We start from the raw sequence: 27,752 nt of genomic DNA, 5'->3' as shown, positions 1-27,752 counted from the left end.
CTAGCACACCAACAGAGTTTTAAAAAATCTGTTAAATAATTCTGTGGTTCTAAAAACATTCAATTAGTCATTTAACTGAAGCTGGAAAAGTATATACTAATTACTTTTTTTGACTTATATTGCACAAAAACATTAATAATAGTTGTATAACTGTGAAGTCATGGGTGACATTTAACATGTTTTCCAGGTTTTTTAAAAAATAAACAAAATCTATGATAATATCAGAGAGGAACAATTTATATTTTATCTTTAAAATTTTCTGTAATTTTATATAGGTCATTAATGTAGCAGTGGCTAATTTATCCAGTAGACGTTTCTAGATCCTGATGGCCTAAGCCAAGTACACAGAGTAGTATTCATTTCGGGTGGATGACTTTCAGGGTCAAAACTTTCTTTCTATTTGCGAAAGTGTCTTTTACGTGAAGCTGGCTGTGTATTGAGGTCAGCCCTGAGGAGATTGTGGCTTGAATAGTAGTGAATGATACTGACACACTGCAGCTCAAAAAATGAGAAATGGTTTTAAAGATCTGGTTATCCACAAGTTAATAGGGTTTTATCTACCCTTTGACCTTCGATTCATGTTATCAGATCGGCTGAAGGATATAGCAAGAGACATCTCTTCCAAATACAGGCACACCCTACCGACCATCTCCCTGTCAGTTGTTGGTTTACACCTTTTTGTTTTTAATACCCAAACACATACAGCATAGAAGCCTTTCAGTACAGTGTTTTAAATTGATGTTTACAAGGGCAAAATTTCTACTTATTTTCCAAAACTGAATACAGCATTTAAAGCAAAACGATATGCAAGAAAAATCTTGAATGGCATTCCAAATACAATTGGTAGATCATCAGAGTCAGGTGTAGACGATTTGAAAAGCTCACCATGTCAACCGAGGGAGCTTTGCTTCTCTGTGGTGCCGGCATGGAGAGGCCACTTGCCTTTACTGAGCAGCTGCCATTAACCTTGTTTGTTTTCAGAGGTTAAGTCAGGAAGTAGTGTCTTATACATTTGGTAGCTAACGTAATAGTTGTTACATTTGTGAGCATCTTACCCTATTTTAGTTTCATTTTAAGCAAGTCTTTGGAGGCTTTGAGTTGATGTGTAACACATTTTAATTTTTCCCATTTAAAATAATGGGAAGTATGCTTCACTTAGCATTTTTATGCATGCTGTTAGATTTCAGGAACAGATTACTACTCTTAGCTGGGAGATGCCTGTGTTACTGTAGTTTCATTATTTTTAATTATTTAGTGATTATGATGGCTCTTGAAATGTATTGGGTGTGTGTTTCCTATAGTCATTTTTCTCTGGATATCTTTCTGCTGCCCACTGTATTTTAAATTGCATTTTTCAGATTTATTCAGGGATGCGTGACTTATATTCTCTTTTGTTATCTTTATAGTTCTTGTTTAGGCATAAGTTTTGAGTTTTGGGTAACATAGCTGTAATCATACTATATGTATAACTTTGTCTCCTTTGCAACGTAAGTGTTTTTCCATGCTGTGATATAATCTTGCTCTACTATTCACTGATAATGATGGATTGCCTCCCTCTAATACTTAGCAGTCTTCCTTTGTATTTTTATTTTTATTATGATTCCCTCTTATGTGTGCATAAAATTTAATATACTCAATCATAAACAAATGTTTAAAAGATCTAAACTACACAAACTGCATTCATTCATTCAGCAAGTATAGATATTGCTAAATATTTGGTAAGGACTCTTCTAGCACTGCGAATCAGTAAATAAGGCACATAAGGCTCCTGTTCTCTGGTAGGAGAGACAGAAAACAAATAGATAAATAAAAATGTACCATTTATAGGCCACCGAACATAATGTGGTAAGACCAACAAAAGTTTAAGTAAACAGAGCCCAATCACTTGATAATTCAGAAGAGTAACTTGTAATTTTCATTAGGTAAAAGGAAATCAAAACTACAATTACAGATATTTGTAAAATAGTGGAAGTCAGAATACTGCATAACAATATCCAGAATTGAACCAAAGGGGAATTGTATCACGTAGGATTCAGATTAACTACACATAGAGACTCCCAAATAGTGAGTGGGATAATCAAGTTAGAAATGTTTTTCCTTCTGATGTCACAGAAGCCCAAATAAAGGTGAACCAATGACTGATATGGCGGCTGTGAGATAGTAGAAAATACATGTATTGGTTTCTGTCCCCAGTTCCTGGCACAGATCTCCTAAAACTTTTGTAATTTCCTAAGTTAAGAGTGTCTTTTATTCTAATACTGTTTTTGACTCTGGTTCCTGACACGGAGTTCCTAAATCCCTTGGAATTTCCTGGGTGTCTTTTGTTCTAATGAGGTGACTCTTGGTGGCCTTGTGGATGGGAACTGGTCACTAGAAACACCAAGCCAAGCTTAGAAGCTTGGAACTTTCACCCTATAGCCATATCCTGCAGGAAGGGGAGAGGGGCTGGAAATTGAGTTAATGATCAATCATGCCTGCATGATGAAGCCTCCATAAAAATCCCAGAGGCACAGCGTTCAGGGAGCTTCTGGGTTACTGAAAACACGGAGGTGCTGGGAGAGTGGTGCCTGGAGAGAGCGTAGAAGCTCCTTACCCCTTCCCACATACCTTGCCTGCTCTGCTATTCCATCTCTATGGTCATCCGTATTCTGTATCATATCCTTTTATAATAAACTGGTATATAGTAAGTAAACTGTTTTCCTTAGTTCTGTGAACTGTCTAGAAAATTAATTGCACCTGAGGAGGTCATGGGACTCGCCCATCAGAAGCACAGGTAACCACCTGAACTTGAAATTAGCATCTGAAGTGGGGGTGGGGCAGTCTGGAGGCACTGAGCCCTTCACTTTAGGGATCTGATGTTATCTCCAGGTAGGTAGTGTCAGAACTGAGTTGAATTGGAGGATACTCAGCCGGTGTCACATTCTTGCTTGGTGTGGGGGAAAAAACCCATACCTCTGGTGTCAGAAGTGTTGTGAATATGGTAGTAGTGGGAAAGTAAAGGAGAAACACAGGAGAGAGTGTGAGTTTTTTCTTTTCAGTATTTTCACAGTGTCATCAGAGACCCAGGTTCCTATCTGACATTCAACATAATGACTTTTATTCTGAAGTTTACTTCATGGTCCAGAATACTTGCTAGAGCTCCAGCCATCATGTTGGTATTCCAGCCTTCATTTTGAGCAGGCAGTACAAGGATAGGTATTAGAAGAGCACATCTTTTTCCTTCTAAGATAATTTGTATAACTCTTCCTTTTACATCTTTTTGGCCAGAACTTAGTCCCTTAGCCACATCTTGTGGAGGGAGGCTGAGAAATGTAATCTTCTAGCTGAGTATATTGTTGTCCCCAAATAGTTCAGACATTGTGCTTATAAGGAAGAAGGGGTGAATGGGTATTGGTAGGCGACTAGCAATCTATATCAATGAACTAAGCATTAAGTTCAAATGTTAAACAAGTAACAATAAAATAAGCCTATTAGGAAGAAGGAAGTAATCAAGATAAAAGAAGAAATCAATTAATTTGGATTAAAAACCCCCTAAATATAGGATGTATGGAAGGTTATTGATGCCCATCATCAAAGTAATCTCAGTGGTTTGGTGGAGATGGAAGGTGGATTGCACAGCATTTGTAAGGACAGAAAACAAACAACATCTTGGAAGGGAGACAGAAGGAGGATTTGGGGTTTGTTTGGGGTTGTTATTTATTCCTTGGTTTGAAGTGGAGGAGGCCGGAATACGAACATGTAGGTAGAAAGGAAGATGCAAGAGATAGTTATTCTTTATATACCTCTCAGAGAGAGGTATGTTTTATTTCGATTTTCTAGAATAATGGTTTTGTCAGTGTCTCAGGATTCTTGAGTTGTTGTGGTATATGTGTTACACTTACTCAGCACAGTGTTTTTAATAAGATTAAAAAAAAATTAGTCCCGGACAACGAGTTGGAACTGAGGTGCTTACCAAGGCTTATTTGCGAGGTAGGTATATCTGTGCTAGTGTCCACAGATCATGGATTTTCTTCTGGTAAAGGGCTGGGGGTGGGGAACACACCCAGGTGGTGTGAACAGACATTTTCAAAAATGACCATCACTTTCAATTTGTTTTTAGTGATATTTGCTTTGACATTTCAAATAGCATTGAAGGAAAATTTTCATGTTTATTGAAAGTGGTTTGGGGTTACATGTGATTGAGATCTGCGGCCACAAATCAAGGAAGTCATCAGCCCCCCGTCACTGACAGACCAGTGGGCGTTTTCTCCTGCCACCTCATAGATGTCCTCCTCCTCCTCTTTAATATCTTCCAGATGGACTTATTCAAGGCCATTCATCTCAAAGCTTATTTTAAAATTTTAGCTTCGGTATTGCTATTTTGGACATTAGAATTGAACCTTTTTATGAGAATCATTGTGTTTGATTTATGAAAAGAGTGTGGAGAAAAAGGGTGTTAAAAAGAATGGTCGGAAGCTAATTTCTTTTGCTTATTGAACGCGGAAAGAAGGAAGCACTTTCTCAAAATGACATTTGAAGACCCTTTTTAGTGTATTTGGGAAATGAAGATAGTGGAAACCATGAGTTCTGTTTGACTTATGGCAATGTGAAGATAGCTTGCTCCTTTGACGTGGCCCAGAAGAAGGTAGTATGTGTGGCAGAAACTCATTGCCCACTTCACAGGAATCAAGAAATTATGCCATTAGTTCCTTCATAGTCTGAGATACTGGATTGAAATCATATGTAGCCATTTGCACCTCCCCTTCATCCAGCCACACAGTGGGGGGAAAATGTGTTTTGCCTGTGACAAGTTAGAAATGTTCAAAATCATGTAAATAGAATTTGAGCAACCCTTGGAGTTTAATAACTTTATCTCTTCTAGTTTTTGAGTCTTTCTGATGACATGTCTTCTAGCTTTGGAGTTTGTGAAACAAACAAAAAACCCTGAAATCAAAAAACCCCTCTCTGCCTGTATTAAAAAACTCGAAGGGGATACGTCAGTCATCTTCCTCCTAACTCATGAACCGCATGCATCTCAAGATGTGGGAGACCCTGTCCTGGTCCAGTGACTGAAGGAAGCTTCCATTTTATATTACCGTAAAGAACGTTTCTAGTTTTTTCCTGTTTCTGGTTCATGCTAGAAAATTATCTTCTTTTGACTATATGTACTTTGAAAATATCTGGTAGACACTGAAGACGCTGGAGAATCCTTCAGTTGTAGGTCTATTTGTATATTTATAACCAATTACAATTCAAGTGCATCTTCCCCAGGGGAAGGGCAGTGATTAGTTTTTACACTCCTGATGGCCAGTTTCTGGGAGTGGTAGGATGTAGAGACTGAGGACGAGGATAGGAGAAAGGATGGAGACCATCTTAATTTCCAGAAGTTACTCCTCATAACCCCTAAGAGGGAAACAGGGTACACAAACCGCCTCCTGTGTTTTTAGATGGTTCCATTTAGTGGAGCTGTGTTTTGAACACAGTGGTTTCTTTACCGAAAGTAAAGATTATATCCTAAAAAAAAAAACCATGCAGTAGGAAAAGGCATGTTTGAAGAGTTTAGCACTTAAAGGAAAATTTAGATTGAAGTTGGGAATTACAGTGAAATCCCTTCTAAATACTATGTTCATTAAATAGGAGGACAAAGGAAATTGTACTGAATACAGAGAACATTTTACAAATCTTTAATTAGTATTGGGTACTATTCCGTTAGTTTCTACATCTCTGTACCTTGCCTGCAGTAACATTTCAGACTCCCCTACAGCAACCACATGACAATTGCAAATTTGTTTGTTTGTGCATAGTAAATGAAGCATTTTTTTTTCTTTCCTGTCTGACCCATGACTAAATTATTGACTTTTAGTTTTCACTGTAGTTCAAGAAATCAGAGAATTTGATGCTTAAAATTAAAAGCCTGTGGGGAGGGCTTCCCTGGTGGCGCAGTGGTTGGGGGTCCGCCTGCCGATGCAGGGGACGTGGGTTCGTGCCCCGGTCTCGGAAGATCCCACATGTCGCTGGGCGGCTGGGCCTGTGAGCCATGGCCGCTGGGCCTGCGCGTCCGGAGCCTGTGCTCCGCAACGGGAGAGGCTGCAGCAGCGAGAGGCCCACGTACCGCAAAAAAAAAAAAAAAAAAAAAAGCCTGGGGATAAATTTTATTTAATCTATTTAGTTTATTATAGTTTAAAATGTTCTCCTTAACACAGAGTTAGCTACCTGTAGTGCCACCCAAGGTAACTAGACCGGACCTCACCAGAATATGGCACAATTAGAATTTCCTGCTTCCTGGTAGGTTCTAAGGTGCATTTTTATGGCCTGTGTTTGTTTGGTTTTTTTTTTTTTTTTTTTTTTTTTTTTTTTGCGGTACGCGGGCCTCTCACTGCTGTGGCCTCTCCGGACGCGCAGGCTCAGCGGCCATGGCTCACGGGCCCAGCCGCTCCGCAGCATGTGGGATCTTCCTGGACCGGGGCACGAACCCGTGTCCCCTGCATTGGCAGGCGGACTCTCAACCATTGCGCCACCAGGGGAGCCCTGTTTTGTCTTCTTAATGATTACTCATGACTATACTCCAAAAACCTCCACTGCTCTACCTTTTATTTTCTATCCTTTTTTGTCTCTCACTAATACCGAGATCTCTTTTCTCTAACATTTCCAAGAGTAGTGATTCAAAATCCCTGTCCATTCTCATTTAAATGTTCACAGCAAAGGAAAATATATACAGGAATAAATCTCCAAGTGGTAGGATTTTACAAACAAGGAACCAGTGATCGACTTACATACATCATGAAATGATCACCACAGTAAGTTTAGTGAACATCCGTTGTCTTATATAGATACAAAATTAAAGAAATAGAAGAAAAAATATTTTCTCCTTGTGATGAGACTCTTAGGATTTACTTACTTAACAACTTTCATATGTAACGTACAGCAGTGTTCATTATGTTCATAACATTTTACAAATCTTTAATTAGTATTGGGTACTATTCTGTTGGGAACAACTAAGTATTGGGTACAACTAAGGTTGTACCTTGCATCCCTAGTACTTATAACCGGAAGTTTGTGCTGTTTTGGTTCAACTGTTTTTTTCTTTTGAGATGTTTGTGATTTTCATTGACTTCCAAATGCTTTTTATTAAGGACTTAGGATCTCTTTCTGTATATATACAAATACACACATAAACATATATATGTATGTATCTATATTTTTCTAAGTATGGTACGAGACAGGGATTCTTTTTCCCCTTTATGGATTATTGATTGAGCCAGCATCATTGTTGAATAATTTATCCTTTACCCCATGATTTGTAATGACTGCCTGTTGTAATCAAGTTTTCCTGTATTCATGGATGTTTCTGAACTTTCTACTCTGTTATATTGATTAATTTTTCTGTCTTGCCCCATTACCATACTGAGTTACTATAGCTTTGTGATAAGATTGATATTTAGTACAAAAGACCCCTCCTTCTTCAAAATTGTCTTGCTTATTCTTAGCCCCTTAATACATTTTCATATTTATTTTGGGATCATTTTGTCAGTTTTCTCTCCCACACAGACACACACACACAGACATAACTTTGGGATATTGATTGGAATTGCATTGAATTTACAGTTTAATTTGGGGAAATTGCCATCTTTATGAAGCCATGTCTTTGGTTGAAAGTTGCTTGTTCTGTCACTTTAATTTTTTTGACTGAAATTTATCTTCTAATTGTAGATTCTGTTGGCTGTCTTTGTGAAATGTTACATTTCCACACATCTCTTGGAATTGTTTGCAGGCTCTTCTTGAGTAGGTGGTTGTTTTTGCTCACATGTGCACTCTAACAGGCGGCTAGGTCCAATTCCTGGTCCCGAGGCTGTTTCATTGTATATTTTTAGCCAGGTTTATTTGATTTTCATTTTTCATTTCATCTATGTATCACTGCAGTGGGGATGGCTCAAGAGATGAGCTTAAGGTACCCCTTTGACTGTACATTCATTAATGTATGGTTTGGTAAATTATGCAAATCAGATAAGGATTTGGAATTAAAGGCTTAATTTTTGGCATTTTTGTGTCTGTATAGCAAGTACCGAACATCCTCCTTCTTCTTCCAGGCTCTTCTTCCTGTCATTCCAGATTCACTTTCTTATGAGTCAGACATGAGGTAAAGTGCTGTACACTCAGGCACATCTTGTCACTAACAGGCTTTCCAGGGAGGAAACTTTATAGGCTTACTTCAAGAACTGAGTCACCTTCTAATGAGTCTGGTTTTGCTTTTTGTGTGTGTGGGGTTTTTTTTTTTTTTTTTTTTTGCAGAGCCAAGCTTAGGCACAAGGAGGTTGTTAACAGTGGCTTACTGACAGCCTGAACGTCCCTTGACTACAAGGCATATGCATTTGGACAGTTGATCACCCAGGAAGGGAGCCTTTACTCTTTAATATTTGGGACTTGAACTTGTGAATTGTTACAAGTAATATTTCTGGAGAAATAGATCTATCAGATTTATTGATGTTAGAGTTGTGTGGTTTCTGGCTGCCCCGTTATCCCTTTCAAATTTACTTTGTCTCAGTGGTTTTGTAAGATGTGTTCTGGGTATATCAAGATGCCCTTCTCATAACATCTTCTGCACATTTTGTGTCCCAGTGTTTCTGTCTGTTTTTGTCTGCTGCAGGATGATGGAGAGATTGTTTCCTGAGGGAACTTTGCCAGAGATTTTACTTTTTTGTCAATATCCTTGGACTTCCAGGTCGATGTGCTGCTTAGGTGACTGCCATCCGTGTTTGCACCCTGGGGCAGGCTGTAACATAATCTTCTGCTTATTGATTTGTATGACATCATTCCTCTGACTTCTACTTACTCTTATGTAGATAGGCTACCTCTCTCATTTATCTTGTGTTGGTGGCCTTAGACTTCTCAGTTTAGATCTCCTACATGAAAAGTAGAGAAACCGGTCCTATGATTTTGTAGTCAAGCCTTTCTTCCTCTAGAAATCTTACCATTTATTTATGATCTTTTATTTATTTTGGTTTTGTCTTTAGCTCTTTACATTGTCTCCCTTATTAATCGTCTTTTCTTTTTTTTCTTTGTTCTCATTTCTTTCCTTTTCCTTGCATTTCCATATTTAAAATTTCTGTGTTCATGGCTCTCAGGGTAATGGTCATTTTTACACTGTGAAAGCTGTCCTGTTCAGAATGCCAGTAGAACCTTACCTCTTCTATTCTCTCCCAACCTCCAAAGGATGGAGAAACACCGCTCCATATTACTCCTTTGCTTTTCTGACGTGTAAATACTGCTGGCTTTTTTTTTTTTTTATCCTGTAGTGGGGATTTTTTTTTTTCCTGCTATTGAGTGTTTACTTACAGCTTGTCTTTATACAGCTGCCAGTGCTCTTAGCCTCTATTGTGTTCGCATTTTGCACTTCTCGGCTTCCTCTTCTTGTGGTTTTTCAATAGATGAACTTATAGTAGCCCTCTGACCGTACGTCGATCATACAGTAGGCCCTCCATATCCACCAGTTCCGCATCCACAGATTCAAGCAACCACGGATCGAAAATATTCGGAAAAAAAAATTCCAGAGAGTTTTAAAAAGGAAAACTTAGGGCTTCCCTGGTGGCGCAGTGGTTGAGAGTCTGCCTGCTGATGCAGGGGACACGGGTTCGTGGCCCGGTCTGGGAAGATCCCACATGCCGCGGAGCGGCTAGGCCCGTGAGCCATGGCCTCTGAGCCTGCGCGTCTGGAGCCTGTGCTCAACGGGAGAGGCCACAACAGTGAGAGGCCCGCGTACTGCACACACAAAAAAGAAAACTTAAATTTGCCTTGGAAGGCAACTGTTTGCATAGCATTTATAGTTGTATTTACAAATATGTGTGAACTCACCCTCCTCCTACTCCTTCACACAAGCAACATCTTCTTGGGTATTAACCATGTTACCAGGAGGATGTCAAGCCCTTCTTTTCTTTTTGCTATTGTGGGTAACATAGAGGTCCATGACTCTGCAAACTCTGGCCACACTCTGTCTCATATTCAAGTTGATTTGCATGGTCTTCTGAGGTTCTGCTGAACCTAAGACAAATCTTTTTCTACTTCCTTTACCAGATTTCTGGTCTTTGAGCAGGAGAATTCTCTTTAAGGCATCTGTTTAAGCATAGTTGAGATCAGGCATATCAAGAAACTGTTAAACTGATCCATTCTCATCTCAAGAGTCAGTACTATTAAAAAATGTGTGTGTGTGTGTGTGTGTGTGCGCGCGCGCACGCGCGCACATGAGTACAGGTTTTCTGACCCCACAACTTTTCTTGTATTTCATTCCCAGCCTTTTGTGTTTCCTTTGTGTATATGTATTTATGTCATTAATACTATGGTATGTGTACAGTTTTGTTTTTAGCTTTTTAAAAATTCAATGCTATTACATAAAAATTACCCCTCATTATTAAACATTCTTCTAAAACAATTATTCTCAGTGGGAGCAAGGGTATAGAAAAAAACAGGTCTCCCACCCCCTTCCTTCCCCTTTCTGAGAATCACATCTGCATTGAGCTCTCTTATTGGTAAGAATGTGTTTCTCCGCCATGTTGGAATTCATAACCGCTGTTCTGAAATAATCATCTTTAGTGTTAGTTAAATAGCTGTATCATAAATCATCTAGCTATTTCTTGGGATTGAACATATAGCTATTTCTTGGGATTGACATATTTATAATATCTCATTATTATAAATAAAGCTGGAATGAACATTCTTATTCATCAGTATTTGTCCACAAATTTTATCATTTCCAAAGGCTTAAAATCTTTAGAAATGCAGTTATTGGATCAACATATTTGGATACTTTTCAGATTCTTTAATCATGTTGCCATGTAATTCCCAAAATGTTTGTACTGAATTATGCTTTTATCATCAGTGAATGAGTGTCTGTCTTGCTGTTCTCTAGGCAGTATTGAATATTGCTATTTAAAAATATCTTTGCCAATCTGATAAGCCAAAATGGTACCTCATTACTGCTTCAATTTGCATTTCTTTGATTACTAGTAACTCAGAACCATATTTTAGGAGACCATTTTTTCTTGTTTTGACACAGCCTCAACTCGAGTTCGTCTTGAATTGCAACTGTCAAGATAAATTGTTGAAATTAAGAGCTGTAGTCCTCGGATGTAATAACCTCATCCAGAATATGTAACACTGAAAGCTGCCTAATTAGAAGTGGCAGAATTCTAACTCATAACTGCATATTTTTAAACTTTTTTATTATGGATTTTTAAAACATTCAAGAGAAGAGAGAATAATGGAGGGAATTCCTGTGTAAGCAGTTATCAGCTTGACAGTTATCAGCATTCTACATTTCATGTTTCATCTGTCTTCCCAATTTTTGGGGGGTGGGGAAGCATTGGAATATTTCAAATCAGATAAATAGTATCATTTTATCCGCAAATACTTGTGTATTTAACGCATAAGGACATATTAAAAATGGAATGCCTCCTCCCAGCACTTTGCGTATATTTTTAAATTTTCTAATAGGATTTTTATATTGAAGTGTAGTTGATTTATTTTTTATATATATATATATATATATATATATAATTTTTTTGCGGTATGCAGGCCTCTCACTGTTGTGGCCTCTCCCGTTGCGGAGCACAGGCTCCGGACGTGCAGGCTCAGCGGCCATGGCTCATGGGCCTAGCTGCTCCGCGGCATGTGGGATCTTCCCGGACCGGGGCACGAACCCATGTCCCCTGCATCGGCAGGCAGACTCTCAACCACTGCGCCACCAGGGAAGCCCCTACAATATTTTTTAGTTTTACAGTAGAGTCATTCAGTATGTTTGTACATTATACTCCGTTATAAGTTATTACAAGATAATGGCTATAATTGTTTGTGCTATACAATGTATCCTTGTTGCTTATCTATTTTATATGTAGTAGTTTATATCTTTTAATCCCATACTCCTAATTTATCCCTCCCCCTCCCCTTTCCCCTTTAGTAACCATAAGTTTGTTTTCTATGTCTGTGAGTCTGCTTCTGTTTTGTAAATAAATTGATTTGTATTACATTTTCTGATTCCACATGTAATTGATATCATATATTTGTCTTTCTTTGTCTGACTTACTTCACTTAGTATGATAATCTCTAGGTCCATCCATGTTGCTGCAAATGGCAGTATTTCATTCTTTTTTATGGCTGAGTAATATTCCATTTTATGGATTCCATCCATTCAATAAGATGGATACCACATCTTCTTTATCCATTCGTCTATCGATGGACATTTAGGTTGCTACCATGTCTTGGCTATTGTGAATACTGCTACTATGAACATTGGTGTGCATGTATCTTTTCGAATTAGAGTTTTCATCTTTCCCAGATATATGCCCAGGAGTGGGATGCTGGATCATATGGTAACTCTATTTTTAGTTTTTAAAGGAAACTCCATACTGTTCTCTACAGTGGCTGCACCACGTTACATTCCCATCAACAGTGTGGAAGGGTTCCCTTTTCTCCACACCCTCTTTAGCATTTAATATTTGTAGACTTTCTGATGATCGCCATTCTGACCAGCATGAGGTGATACCTCATTGTAGTTTTGATTTTCATTTTGGTTTGTTTCTGGTTTCTTTTGCTCTGCAAAAGCTTATAAGTTATTTTTTTTTTAAGCCCCTCATTTTCTGTCTTCCTCCTTACGTTGTTAATTTCACAGATTACGTTTTATACATTGCATGCCCATTAACATAGATTTATAATTATTGTTTTAGGTATATGTGTTTTAAATCACATAGGAATAAAAAAAGGAATTAGAAACCAAAAATAGAAAATACTGGCTTTCACATTTACATATTTAGTTATCTTTATCACAGTTTTTTACTCATGGTTTCAGGTTGCTGTCTGGTGTCCTTTCATGTCATCCTGAAGCATTCCCTTTAGCATTTCTTCTGTGGCAGTTCTGCTAATGATGAACTCCCTGAGCTTTTGTTTATCTGGAAATGACTTTATTTATTTATTGCTGCATTGGGTCTTTGTTGCTACGTGTGGGCTTTCTCTAGTTGCAGCGAGCGGGGGCTACTTTTCGTTGCGGTGCGCAGGCTTCGCATTGCGGTGGCTTCTCTTGTTGTGGAGCGCGGGCTTCAGTAGTTGTAGCATGTGGGCTCAGTAGTTGTGGCTTGCGGGCTCTAGAGCACAGGCTCAGTAGTTGTGGCGCACTGGCTTAGCTGCTCCGCAGCATGTGGGATCTTCCCCAACCAGGGCTTGAACCCATGTCCCCTGCATTGGCAGGTGGATTCTTAACCACTGTGCCACCAGGGAAGTCCCTCTCCTTTATTTTTGAAGTATAGTTTTACCAGATGTAGAATTCTTCGTTGATAGTGTTTTTCTTTCAGCAGTTTAAATATGTCATCCCACTGTCTCCTGACTGTTACGGTTGATGGTGAGAAATAGGCTCTGATCTTATCAAGGATCCCTGTACATGACAAGTCACTTCTCTTTTGCTGCTTTCAAGATTCTGTCTGTCTTTTGACAGTTTGATTATAATATATCTCAGTGTGCATCTCTTTGAGTTTATCCCACTTGAAGTTCGTTGTGCTTCTTCAATGTGTAGACTCATGTTTTTCATCAAATTTTGGAAGTTTGGGCCATTTTGTTTTCAAATATTATTTTTTGCCATTTTCTCTCTCCTGAGATTTTCGTAATGAACATGTTGAACGTTTCATGGTGTTCTACAGGTCTTTAAAGAGAAATGTAAATAACAAACCTACAACCCTTCTCTTACTTCTCATCCTCAGAAGTAAGCACTATTAATGGCTTGATGTGTTTCCTTCTATGATTTCTTTTCCTGTTGGGTTGGATTTTCTTCACTGAGTCTTATAACATTGTCTTTGCCCTCTTTCTTTGATCTACATTTTCAGTTATTCATTACAGTTTAATTTGGTTGGTTACTTAGTTATTTTATTTTGGAAGTAATTCTATAATAATTTTCCTGCTTGTCTTCTTTGATTATAAAGAATACTTCATTTGGCTGCATGATGAATTATATCTTTGAATTTATTTTCTAATTCTTTGCTTATTTGACATATCAGATTGACACATTTTGTTTTGTCTCCCACGAACAGTAAAAAATTTAGTTAATTAAAGCCATTTTAAGAATAAGTATGTTTTCTAAGGACTTTGAAAGATTCATTGCCCAATTTCTAGTAGAGGCAATACATATTCCTTTGCTTTTAGAAACAGTGGTCGCCAGTGAGGGATTGTTTCAATTTTAAGGTTTTTTTGTTTGTTTTAAAGAGTTTAGAATTAATTCTTTGACAAGCATGATATGACTCGGTCAGCATTCAATTTGTTTTTTTGTTTTTTAATTGGGATATAGTTGCTTTACAGTGTTGTGTTAGTTTCTGCTGTACAGCAGAGTGAATCAGCCATCCCCTCCTTTTTGGATTTCCTTCCCTTTGAGGAGCCAGGCAGGAGTGGTGGAGTCTTACCTTGCTGGTTTCCTGGTTCCTTTCCTCTTTTGGTATTAACCATTTTTGCTAATTTCTTTTCTGACTTTGGTTTTGTTCGTTTACTAGAATAAAATGTAGATTATACAACAGTCGGTACGTTGGTTGCTTGTTCACTGCTGTATCTCTAGCATCTAGTATTACACCTGGTGTACAGTGGGACCTGGTGACTGTTGGTTGAACTGATATCTGTGTGAACAAATGAATGAATCTGTGTAACTGCTGCTGGTGGTGGTGATGATGGTAGCTGAAATTTATTCATAGTTTTCTATCTTCCCGGCTGTGTTCTAAGTTCTTTATTTGTTTTAGTTCTTTTAATTTTACAGCAATACTATGAGATATAGATACTGTTACTCTTCCTATTTTACAGAGGCACAGAGAGCATGCCTGAGCTCACACAGCTGACTCCAGAGCCCAGTAGCTTAATTGCTACTATGTACTCTTTTCCTCGTCTTATACTTTTTTCCTCTTTTCTCTCCTCCTTCCTAACTACTCAGACTTTTTCTACTTTGTACTTAATCCTTTTTTCCCTCACTTCCCTTTGATAAGCATTTAACATTTACCTTTGGAATTTTGACCTCAATTTTCACTCCATGTATTGGCTTGGCCAAAAAGTTCATTCAGGTTCTTCCGTACCACCCCGAAAGAACTTTTTGGCCAACCCAATATTTTCAGTCCGTGTATTGCTTCCCTCTAAGAAACAAACATAAGTTAAAACCCAAATTTAAACTCTGTCACAGAGATCTGGTCTGAATTCTAGAGGTTAACGTCTAGGTTTCTTGCTGCACAGCCTAGCTGCACATTGATTGTGATGTTACTTTCAGATCCACCCCTCCCTCCCATTTTATTGTGTTTGTTACTACCACTGGGGGAAAAAAGTCCTAGACTCTCAAATTAAACAGAAAATACATGAAATTATAACATGCCAGCTACTTGACACTTTTTTACAAATCTCATTGTGACATTTTACAAATCACATTGTAGCCTGAACAGAAAGTAGCTAAACTTTTTGCCTGAATTGGATACTTTCATCTTCATTTTTGTATTCTGTAGTATTACACAAACCCTGTCCCTACTAGATAATATGCCACATTCAGAAAATCCTGCAGTAATAACTGACCAGAACCTATGCAAATTAAAATTACTAACTAAATCCCCAAACTGGGGAAGAAAATAGGTTTTATTCAAATTAAATTACTACAATACAATCCAGTTTGTACTCCAATTTTTTCTTTCTTTTTTTTTAATCTAAAAGAAAGATAAAATAAAGTGTTAAGTATGTCCTTTGCAAAGGAAATTCCAGCTCTCACCTCTCAAGCAACATCTGTACTCAGTTTTTGTTTTAATTTGATCTAACTGGAGTATAACACAACTTTCTTCTATAGACTTTAGGAACTGCTTTAACTAATTTTAAACAGACTTTAAAGTCTCCAAAACCATCCTATCGAGCAGGCTCCCTACAGACACAGTGAAACCCAGAATGTGAATTTGATAATTTGAAATAAAATCTAATGACATTTCTTTTTTAGTAACCCCATAGTGCTTTTCTTTGTCCTTAACAATCTGAACATTAGTAGGCAATAGATAAAAGGTAAATGTACTAAAATTAGTTATATCTGTTGATCAAAAGATATGAAGAAATCAGAAAAGAAAGCCATCAAGTGGATGAAAATATTTCTAATACAATTATAACAGCATTCTTACAGCCAGAATACATAAAGAATTTGAAAAACCCAGTAGTAAAAAGACAGCTATCCCAAGAAAGAAATATTCAAAACATTTGAACAAGTACTTCACAAAAGAAGGATCAGAATGGCCAAAAACATACTCAACTTCATCAGTAAACGGGCAAATACAAAATAGGACAGTGCAGGAATGGCTAAAGTTTAAAAGACTAACAACAAGTGTTGGTGAAGAAGAGAAGCAGCTGGAACTCTGATCCACTGCAGGTGGAAGTATGGTGAAATGACTTTGGAAACCAATTTAGCAATATCTGCACATCCTGTGATCCAGCATTTCCACTCTTAGGAACATTCAAGAAACATCCATCGGGAGTCAGGTACAGTAACAGTCATAGCAATGCTATTTTGTAAGAGACCCAAACTGGGGAAAAAAACCAACGAACCAACAACTTTCACTAATGTAAGTATTTTCATATACTGGAGTACTAAACAGCAGCAAAAATATATCTGAAGCTAAAGTCACCATCAAACTCAGTGAAAGAATTTCAGTGAAAGAAGCCGGACATAGAAGAATATGTCATAATAGCATTTCATAAAATTCCCTAAAGCAGGAAGAACTAAACTCTAGTGTTATGAGAGAGAACAGCATTTTATAATAACTAAAAACTGGAAATAATCTAGATGTCTATCAATGGGGGAACGGTTGAATAAATTATTGTATATTTATATAATGGAATATTAGATAACGAAGAAAATGAACAAATCTCAACATGCAGCAACATGGATGAACGTTATAAACACAGTGTTGTATGACAGAAGCAAGATGCAAAAAAGTCTATGGTTCCATGTATATAAATTTCAAACACAGGCAAAAACCTAAACTTTAATGTTGAAGTCAGGATATTAGATAGCTTTGGGGTAAAGGCAATGGATGGTGACTGGGTGATGAATATTTTCTTTGTGTTAATCCCTTGGGTTGTCCATTCGTGTTTTATGTATGTTTCTCTTTGTATGATTTCTTTCTCAATTTGAAAAGGTTAAGCAACGAGAGAGAGAGTCTGCCTTGGATTCATTCTGCTTGGGTTCATATCCCAGCTTTGCTGCTTTCCAACTGTGTAACTTTGGGAAATTCACTTAGCAGCACTAGGCCTCTATTTCATATCTGTAATGTGAAGCTAATAAACCTATTTTGTAAGATTTGTTGCAAAGATGAGACAAATATTGGAATCTTTGCTAAGATGTTAAACACAACAACAGCTGGCACATAGTAAGGGCTGACTCATTGCTAACTCTTGCTATTATTATTGTTGGTATCATTTCCAGTTTATTTGTTGAAAGGAATTTTAAACTCCCGTTGGAATTACATTATATTTAGAAATCTATCATGGCTGTCCATGTAGGCTAGTTTTTTATGGTCTCAGAAATATTTACTTTTTTCACTCTCTATGTTATTTCATAAATAATCATCAAGTATTTTATAGATGTATTTTAGAGTTGAAGTAGAATTTTCTTTGCCTTGCATTTTGTAGTTGTACATATAGTATATATGTACCATACATATGGCATATAATAGCTAATACTTAGTAAGACTTACTGCTGCCAGCATGGTTCTAAGCGTTATGTAGATGGACACTTTTAATCCTGTGTAAACTCCCATTTTGCACAGATAGAAACTGAGACAGAGTTAAAGATGGCTAGTATGTGGTCTGGGATTCAGTCTGGGCTTAGAGTCCACATTTACCCCACTGCTCTATGCTAGGAAAGCTGCTCATTTTTCTATTTTTATTTGGTAACTGACCAATTGTACTTAATCTGATTTTCTTAGGTTGATTTTCTTAGGTTTCCAAGAAGCCAGCTATATCATTTGCAAGTAATTGTTTTTTGTATACTATCCACTTATTCTTTTTTTTTGCGTTATGCGGGCCTCTCACTGTCGTGGCCTTTCCCATTGCGGAGCCCAGGCTCCGGACGCGCAGGCTCAGCGGCCATGGCTCATGGGCCCAGCCACTCCGCGGCACGTGGGATCCTCCCGGACCGGGGCACGAACCCATGTCCCCTGCATTGGCAGGCGGACTCCCAACCACTGTGCCACCAGGGAAGCCCTATCCACTTATTCTTGTTCTTGCCTTATTGCTTTGATTTTAACTTTCAGGGAAGTGTTTATAAAAATAATAGAGTGGACATTCTGCTGTTATTCTGATTAAATAGAAATGCCTCTATTTTTTACATCTCTAAGAATGACATGGACTATTGACCGGAGAGTGTTTTCTTTATGTTAAGGATGTGTTTTTTAATTTTTGAGTTTACCAAATGGTTTTTCAGTTGTTCATTCTGTTTTAAAATCAGGGATGGGCTTTAAATGATATGAAATGTCTTTGTGTGTCTATAAGATGATTATATACCTTCTCTGTGTTGAGCTATTGACGTGATGGATTGTATTAATATATAGTCTAATATTGAATCATCTTTGCATTTCTAGAATTTTTAACATAATGCTGAATTTAATTTGCTAAAATTTCTGTAAGATTTTTGCATATATAAGTACAAGTGAGATTGGCCTGCACTTTCTACCATTTTTGTTAGGTTTTGGCATTGGGTGAATTCTAGCTATGTGAAGGGAATCTGGAAGATTTCTTTTTGTGCATTATACACTGCATTTTAAAAATAAGTTTTGAGTACATTTTCTGATATGGCTGCCTAATACTGTTCATCCCTAGGTTATCTTCAGACATGAGCAAAAGTAGAGAGATTGGCATTCTTTTTTTTTTTCTTTTTTTGCGGTACGCGGGCCTCTCACTGTTGTGGCCTCTCCCGTTGCGGAGCACAGGCTCCAGATGCGCAGGCTCAGCGGCCATGGCTCACGGGCCTAGCTGCTCCGCGGCATGTGGGATCTTCCCGGACCGGGGCACGAACCCTTGTCCCATGCATCGGCAGGCGGACTCTCAACCACTGCGCCACTAGGGAAGCCCGACATTTTTTTAAATTGAAGTATAGTTGATGTACAATATTATATGTTTCAGGTGTACAGTATAGTGATTCACAAATTTTAAAGGTTATACTCCATTTATAGTTATTATAAAATATTGGCTATATTCCCTGTGTTGTACAATATATCCTTGTAGCTTATTTTACATATAATAGTTTATACTTCTTAATCCCCTACCCCTATCTTGCATCTCCCCCCTCCCCTCTCCCCATTGGTAACTACTAATTTGTTCTTTATATCTGAGTCTCTTTTTTGTTACATTCACTAGTTTGTTGTAATTTTTATATTCCACATATAAGTGATATCATAAAGTATTTGTCTTTCTCTGTCTGACTTATTTCACTTAGCATAATGCCCTCCAAGTCCAACCATGTTGTTGCAAATGGCAAAATTTCATTTTTTTTTATGGCTGAGTAGTATTCCATTGTGTGTATGTGTATGTGTATGTGTGTGTATATATATATATATATACACACCACATTTTTATCCGTTCATCTGTTGGTGGACTTTAGGTTGCTTTCATATCTTGGCGATTGTAAATAATGCTGCTGTGAACACTGGGGTGCATGTAGAGAGAGATTGGTATCATTTTGTTCACGTCTTACTTCACTTTGTTTTTCTCTTGAGTATTTTGAGCCTTGCTACTTAAAGCATGGTTTGCGGTTTAGCAGCATGGATACTACCCAGGAACTTGCTACAGATGGATGTAATCATGTGTACATAACTACACGTGTCACATCATCTTTGCCATATTCTATTGGTTAAAGGCAAGTCACAGGTTCTGCCCCCACTCTTTTTGTAGATTTTAAACTATCATTAATCATGTTGTTTTGAGATGTTTGAATAAGTCTTTGAACTTTTAGTAATTTGTCTAGGGTCCTGGAAGGGAGCTACAAAGTCAAAGGTATAAAGCTTTTAAAGGCTTGCATGACTGTTGTCTAATGGCTTTTCAGAAGATCAATACCTCTTTTGTTACATGGTAAACAAATGGCAACATTGACAGTTCATCAATGTGCCTTTTCTGCCAAGTAGAGATCATTAAATAATGAGGAAGCAGGAAAGAGGACAAGAGTGATTAGAAATTCTTACTGTAAATAACTTTGAGCAATTGATACCTGAAAGCCTGATGGTTATGTGAATTAATTTTCACCAATCTAAACTGTTCGGTCAATTTACTATTTCTAACTAAATGGAATTCAGGGTATTTGTTAAGAACCTTTTGGGTGTCTTATCTAGTGTTCGATACTGTAAGTGAGAGAAGAAAAATATACCAATATCTGTGCCTTTATAAGGCTTCTGGGAGTCTTATGACATTGTTTACGTTTTTTTCATCTTTCTACAAAATGCAACTTCAATAAATAGAAGTTCATGCCAGGTTTCACCTATGGGTTTAAGAAATTTGAAAATCTTCCTAGGTGATAAAAACAAAGTTGTGTTTTCCTCTGTTTTAGCAACAACGTACTGTCTATAGGCTGACTCTGGTGAAAGCATGGAACGTGGATGAACTCCAGGCCTATGCCAAGCTGGTGTCCCTGGGGAACCCTGACTTCATCGAGGTGAAGGTAAGCCCCTGCCGGCTAGTGTTGGGCACCTTCTCATTATGCTTTGTTGGCCACAGTGCAATTACAATCTTCTAAAATTCTGCAGGAGGTCCCGGATGTTTTATTTATTCAGTCAGAAATATTAATCAAGATTCCTGGCACTGTTCTAAGTTTGGGGATAAGAGCAGTAAAGACTAAGCATTTGCTCTCACATATGAAAAGCTTGTATTTTAGTGAGAGGTAGACCGTCAACAGAAACTGAATGTAGTGCTCACTGCATAGTAACTTTAATATGCTGAGAAATAAAATACTGTTATAGTGAGTAATTGGTTGGCTTTTAACTACACTTTTACTATGGAAAACTTCAAATATATACAGAAGTAGAGAGACTGATGTAATGAACCCCATCCATCCATTACCAGCTTCAAAAATTACTAGCTCGTGTTTCAGCTGTACTCCTACCCATTTTCCTGCCCTTACCTGTGAAGCAAATCCCCATGTTATACCATTCATCCATAACTGTTTTAGTATGTATTTCTAAAAGATATGCAGTCACTTTAAACACTTATTCAGAATACTGTTCTTACTAAACAGTTCTAACAATAATCTCATATATTGGAACATATAAGGTTTCAACTTGACCAGTTATTTTAACAGTATTTTTTAAAATTGAAGTAGAGTTAATATACAATATTGTGTTAGTTTCAGGTATACAGTGAAGTAATTCAGTTTTTTTAATATATATTTATTTATTTACACACACACACACACACACACACACACATATATAGTTTTTCAGGTTATTTTCCATTATAGGTTATTATAAGATGTTGAATACAGTTCCCTGTGCTATATAGTAAATCCTTGTTGTTTATTTTATGTACAGTAGTGTTTATCTGTTAATCCAGTACTCCTGATTTATTCTTCCCTTCCTCTCTTTCCCCTTTGGTAACTGTAAGTTTGTTTTCTATGTCTGTGAGTCTGTTTCTATTTTGTATGTAGATTCATTTGTACTCATTTTTAGATTCGTCACATAAATGATATCATATAATATTTCCCTTTCTCTTTCTGACTTAATTCACTTAGTATGATAATCTCTAGGTCCATCCATGTTACTGCAAATGGTAATATTTCATTATTTTTTATGGCTGAGTAATATTCCATTGTGTATATATACCACATCTTCTTAAACCAATTGTCTAAAGTATTTTTTAATCTGGATCCAAATAAGGGTCAGAATTGGATTATTTCTCTCTTAAATTTCTTTTAATCTATTAGTTCCTCTTCCATGTGTTTTTTTTCCCCCTTGTAATTTATTTTGTTGGAAAAAATGGATCATTTATCCTGGTTAGTTCCCCATATTTATATTTTAGATTTTGGTGATTGCATGTTGCTCTGCGCCTTAGATTTCCCGTGGATTGTTAGTTAGATCAAAATAAGATTGATCAGATTTGTGTGTGTGTGTGTGTGTGTGTGTGTGTGTGTGTGTGTTTGCATTTCAAGATTATTTCATTGGTCGTAGTGTATGCTTCCAGCAGGAGCCATTTAATGTCTGGTTGTCACTGTCATGTTTTTGCCAGTGTTTCTTTGGGTTAGATACCTGTACGTGGATTGATGTGTCAGAGGGTAAACGCATATGCTGTTTTACTAGATATTGTGGTTGGCTGCTTTAGATTTCAAAAGCAGGAAGGCTTTTCTGAGGAGATGACTCCTTTAAAAACTGATAACTGAATAGTAAGAAGCAGCACAACATGCAAAGGCTTGGGGTCAGAGCATTCTGGGCAGATGGCACAGCTGGTCCACAGAGGTCCTACATGATCTCCGTGGGGTAGTTGGAGTTGGCTGTGGTACAAGATGAATCAGAGTGGTGGGCTGGGGCCAGATTTTGTTAGGCCTTTCATGCACGGATGAGAGAATCAGATTTTATACTAAGTTTAATGATGGGCTTTTTTTTAAAACTAGGTGTGCTAGGAAGGGGTTTTAAACTGGAGAGTGATACGATCTGATTTATGATTTTGAAAGATCACCCTGCCATTGCCATGAGTGGATTATAGAGGGCAGTAGTAGAAGTAGGTAGACGGTAAAAAAACTTTTGCCAAGCAAGAGATGTGATGGCGTGGGGAAGGTCATTGGAGAGGACTGGGTGCACTTGTGATTTATTTTGGGAGTAGATCCAACAGAACTTGTTGTTAGAGGACATGTAGGGTATGAAAGAACAAAAAGAATCAAGAATAGCACCTGGGTTTTTGACTTAAGCAATCGTGTGGATGTGGAACAATTTGCTGAGATGGAAAAGACCAGTGGAGAAGGGAGGCAAATTTAGGGAGTAATTGCATGAGTTCTATGTTGACCTTAATACTTTGAGATAGCTTTTAAATAATCCAAGTGTAGGTTCAAAGTGTAGGTTCAAAGAAGCCACAGGTTCTATAAGCCTGGCGTTCTGGGGATAAGACAGGCCTGACAGTAATGATTTGGAAGTCATCAGCTATAGAGTTTTCAGAGGCAGACAGCTTTCTTGGACAACTAAGAATATACAGAATGAGAGAAAGTGACCAGAAAATTAACCCAGTCTCTCAAAGCTCCACTCTTCAGTTTACGTTTATGAAGCTGGATGCACTGTCACATCAGAGCATGTTTCAGCTTTACAGCCTTTTTTTAGTAAGTTCAGCGTTCTGCATTACGTTCCTCTGGAGGGATGGGGAGGTGAGAGGAGCAGATGAAATATTGCTGAGTGTGTAGCAGCCTCTAGTGAGGTCAAGACACTTTTCTTTTAAAATTGCTCTTAATTTCAAAAGGCTACTCTTGGCAAGAACTCTAATGATGCAGAGAGACAAGCTACACTTTAAATATACGCATCGGCTTAAGGAAACCTTGCCAACATCAGCGATTAGTGGTGTTTTAATTTATGGTTTAGCTATTAAAGAATGCTGCTTCAAATTATGCTGCAGTAAAACCTCTATTATTAACTTGGCTGGATCGCACTGTCACCTTTTTTTCTCCTTCTTTCTTTGCAGTCATGTTTCCTATAATGAAGAAGATATTTTGTAATCTGAAAAGAATCAACCAAATTTTAAAGAAAGATGGCTACTTTGTAAACAGTGTAATTCTCTGATGGGCATTTTGTAATCGGACAAACTATTAACTAGGAAACAGATGAAGCCTTCTACTTATAGCTGAGATGTTATAATGACATAGTTTCTTTCAAACAAGATTTCCATTTTACTATTTTATCCCTGCATTTAACAAATATTTCTGAGCTGTCTTCATGTGCCAGGCCTCGTCAAAGCATCATAGGTACAAATCTTTTTTCTAAATTTGGATCTGCTGTTTGGGAAATGGATGTCTTATTGAACAAGGCAAAATCTACAGAAGTAAAATGAACTACTTTGAGAGATTTTTTTAATTGAAAAATCTTGGAGAAGTGTGTAACCTAATCACAATTTTAAATGTCTTATTTAAATTATAAAATATAAGGTAATAGACAACAGTTTGTGTGTATCAGGGGAAAGCATGGGACGATCAGCTGTCTCTGGTAGGAGACCTGTAATATCAAGTACCTGGGCCTTTGAGGATCACATGGTTTATTAAATTCATCTCTCATTTGTCCAGCAAGTTAATGAAGTATCTTCCTCTTAAACTGAAGTAGGAAAAGGGATGTTTACAGAAAATAGTATACTATTAAGAAACAAAATGAGTTATAGAATAATTATTACTTGATCAAATTTTAACAGTATATGTTTAGATACATTTATATAAGAAAAGTATGGAAGGATACATATCAAATCATTAACAGTGTACGATTTGGGAGAAGGGGAAGGAAAGGCTTGTTTTACTTTTCATATTTCTGTGTTGTGTGAATTGTTGCAGTGAGCATGCATTACTTTTATAATTCAAATGATTGAAATGAAATCCGTAAATGGAGAAGGCATGCTTTCCTGTTCAGTAGAGTTAAACTATTTAACGTCTGAAAAGGCAGCTTTTTGTTGTTGTTGTCTTATTAATCAAAGTAAAATTTTCTAAAATGGAAGCGTTTAAAAAATAATAGTAATAAAGCCTCTGCAAAAAACATTTGGTAAGAGCTAGCGATATGGCAGCCTAAGATAACCTCAGATTCCTCCAGAAGCAAACACTTAGAAGTAAATGTTACGGTAAACATACTTTTGAGAGAATAGTCAGTCTGTCAGGTCTGTAAGGGCATTCCTTAGGGGCTGTAAAAAGGGAGATTGCCTGGTGGTACTCTGCAGCTCCAGTAGAGACAGGATGTGGCAGAAGACTAGGCCCTTTCACCTTTAGTGAAAGGACAAATTAGGAAAAAATTCACCCACTGACACAGAGTGGTACTTGGAGGCTTATCCCTTACCTATGCTTTTAGTAAAAAGAAAAAGTCTCTCGGGGCCTAACCCTGAAATGGGGTTGGTGTTAAAATTTAATAGTACCTCAAGGTCACATAAATGCCCTGAAGATGTGAAATTGATAATACAAAGTGACCCTGGGCTAGTGAAATACCTGAGGCTCTCGGATCCATTTATATCCTTTTCCTGGATTTCCTGGATGTGTGTGTGTGTGTGTGTGGAGGGTTCAGGGCGGGTCTCTCATAGTCTCAGGTGGGGAAGTTGTGCAAGCTTTGATACATTCCTAAAATGTATTCATTTAGCCTGGGACAGGTTACTTATCCTCCTTGAGCCTAAATTTCCTCAGTATTAAAATTAGAATACTAATATCAATTTAATGGACTTGTTTTGAGAGTTCAAGGGGATAACATATGCCTGGGTTCAGTAAATGTTTAGATCCCTTTCCATCAAGCACATTATTTAAAAATGAATCAATAGAAGCTGTTTCTCTATTATATTGATTTTCTCTTTTCTTTCACTGCTAGTCTTGTAAAATATTTCTCTGTTCCATTCTCTGTAAATTAACATGTATTTTAGCTTCATTAGGCTTAAGTAGACCTATATTTGCTAGCCTGGGAAGCTTAACCATCGTTATTTGCTTACTTGTTTGTGAAAATGTGTTTCGTGTTGTAAACATCTGCCTTATTGAAAAGCTTTCACAACACAATCCATCTGTAAATGAAATACCGTCTTTGTATTCTCTGCCTAGCACTGCACCTTGAGAAGAGTAAGTGCTCAGTAATTATTTGTTGTCAAATGATTTAAAACTCTCTTCGCATTAGCACCGTGACTGTCTACAGAACTCAATCCTTGCAGAATGCATCTTGCAAAACAAATGTCAGCATAGTCTCAATCTCTTTCTGCACACAAATGTAGGGAGTATTACCGGTTGTTCATGTGTGTAGCAATACCTAACCAGTGATTATCAGTTGGTTCATAATCATTGAAGTGTAGAAAAATCTTGAAAAATATGAATTAAATTTTGTATTAGATCAGAAAAGAGTTCTGGAGTTTAATGTCAGAGGAACATGTGACTTGCTCTTTAGAACAGATTAGTTGGGGGTACAGAGAAGAATAGGGTGTGACCCCCACCCTCTAAGAGCTCAGGATTTAGACACATCAAAGTTATGCCAGTTGTCTGAGAAGAGAGATGCACAGGGTATGATGAGATTGGGATTAGATGGGATTGGAGTTCCTGGCCGAAGATCAAAGAGATGGTGGAGAATTTAGCCAGGGAAAGACTGGATGTGGAGTGGGGCAGTCCAGTCAGAAGGCCTCAGGTGCTAGGCTGAGAAACGTGGGCTGGTCTTTTGGTGGGGGGACAGCTATTGGAGCATTTTTAAGATAAAGGAGTGACATGTATTGCTGCAAAAAGTTGTGAAGACATTTCTCCTCAAACTATCAGGGACAAAAACAATCATACCGGGAGTCTTTTGACAACCAGTCAGTTTAATTAGAATATCAAGAGCTCTTCCCACAGACTTTGAATCCCCAGGTAGACTTTGTAAGCAGCCCGTGAAAATGACCCGATGGCCCCCATGTCCTGGAGCCCAGTGGTCCATCCAGAAGTCACCAGTGTGATGGTGTGGGTTGTGCTTTTCACTGCAAACAGGAAGACGCATAAGTGGTCCTGCTCTTCAGGAACTTTCTTTGGGTCTTCTTGTCACCTCTCAGCCTCTGGAATTCTGGAATGAGTGCTTTCAGTTGCCACATTATACCCATCTGTTTTCTTGAGGACACTTTTTCCAAAGTTGTGAGGCAAGAACTTGGTGCTGGTGATAAACAGGATGGGAGTGGAAGGTGGTGCTGGGATGAGAAGGTGGCGGGCAGCTGCCACGTGAGGGAAAGCGCAACGTCTTTAGACTCTTCAGGGGCAAGTGCGATCAGGAACCCAGTCTGGGCGGGTCGTCGGTAGACCGCAGTGTGCGATGAAATGAAGCAGCCCATGTAGAGGGGGGAGGACCGGAGGGAGGTGTTGAGGAGCCCAGCTGAGGGAGGGCTCAGGGAGGCCGTTCAGGAAGGCCGGTTTCTACCCATGGCAGTTCTGTCACGCGCAGGCTCGGCCTCCGCAGTCGGCTCAGGAAGTTACCCACACTCCCCACCTCCGAGGATTTTGTCCGGCTAAAATGAGAAGTTTTACGTGAAAATTGCTTTGTTAACTGTAAAGCATCATGCGAACGTATAGAGAAGTATAATGTGAAGGCATAGTGATGACCTATGGCAATCATTCTCTCATTTCCCTTCCAAGCCAAATCTCTCCTTAGCATTTCATGCTTTATTATTGCTGAATAATCGATATTATTTTCCAAAGCCATTGTCATGAATATAAGATCTTACTTAGGGACTTCCCTGGTGATCCAGTAGGTAAGACTCCACGCTCCCAATGCAGGGGACCTGGGTTCCATCTCTGGTCGGGGAACTAGATCCCACATACCGCAACCAGGAAGCCCACGTGCCGCAACTAAGACCCAGCACAGCTAAAATAAATTTAAAAAAAAAAAGAGCTTACCTAAAACCTCTGCTTCAATGAACTAACATTTTAAATATTAAAAATAAATTCCTGGGACTTCCCTGATGGCACAGTGCTTAAGAATCTGCCTGCCAATGCAGGGGACACGGGTTCGAACCCTATTTCGGGAAGATGCCACGGAGCAACTAAGCCCGTGCGCCACAACTACTGAGCCTGTGCTCTAGAGCCCACGAGCCACAGCTGCTGAGCCCACGTG

The 27,752-nt window shown here is 38.1% G+C and overlaps 1 protein-coding gene across 2 annotated transcripts in view; it reads left to right on the top strand.

Annotated features, from left to right (window-relative positions):
• The window catches only part of LOC115861274 (S-adenosyl-L-methionine-dependent tRNA 4-demethylwyosine synthase TYW1), a 214,719-nt gene that overhangs the window by 104,615 nt on the left and 82,352 nt on the right, over nucleotides 1–27,752 (top strand). For both annotated transcript variants that reach the window (XR_009559100.1, XM_030871931.2), the window contains exon 14: nucleotides 20,546–20,656. Coding sequence is in view for 1 of the 2 variants with exons in the window: in XM_030871931.2 (XP_030727791.1) it covers nucleotides 20,546–20,656 (111 nt within the window). In the remaining variant the exon portion in view is untranslated. The remainder of the gene's footprint in view (nucleotides 1–20,545; nucleotides 20,657–27,752) is intronic.

The sequence above is a fragment of the Globicephala melas genome, chromosome 15 (assembly GCF_963455315.2).
Source record: "Globicephala melas chromosome 15, mGloMel1.2, whole genome shotgun sequence".
NCBI lineage: Eukaryota > Metazoa > Chordata > Mammalia > Artiodactyla > Delphinidae > Globicephala > Globicephala melas.
This window is presented reverse-complemented; position numbering and strand designations above follow the sequence as displayed.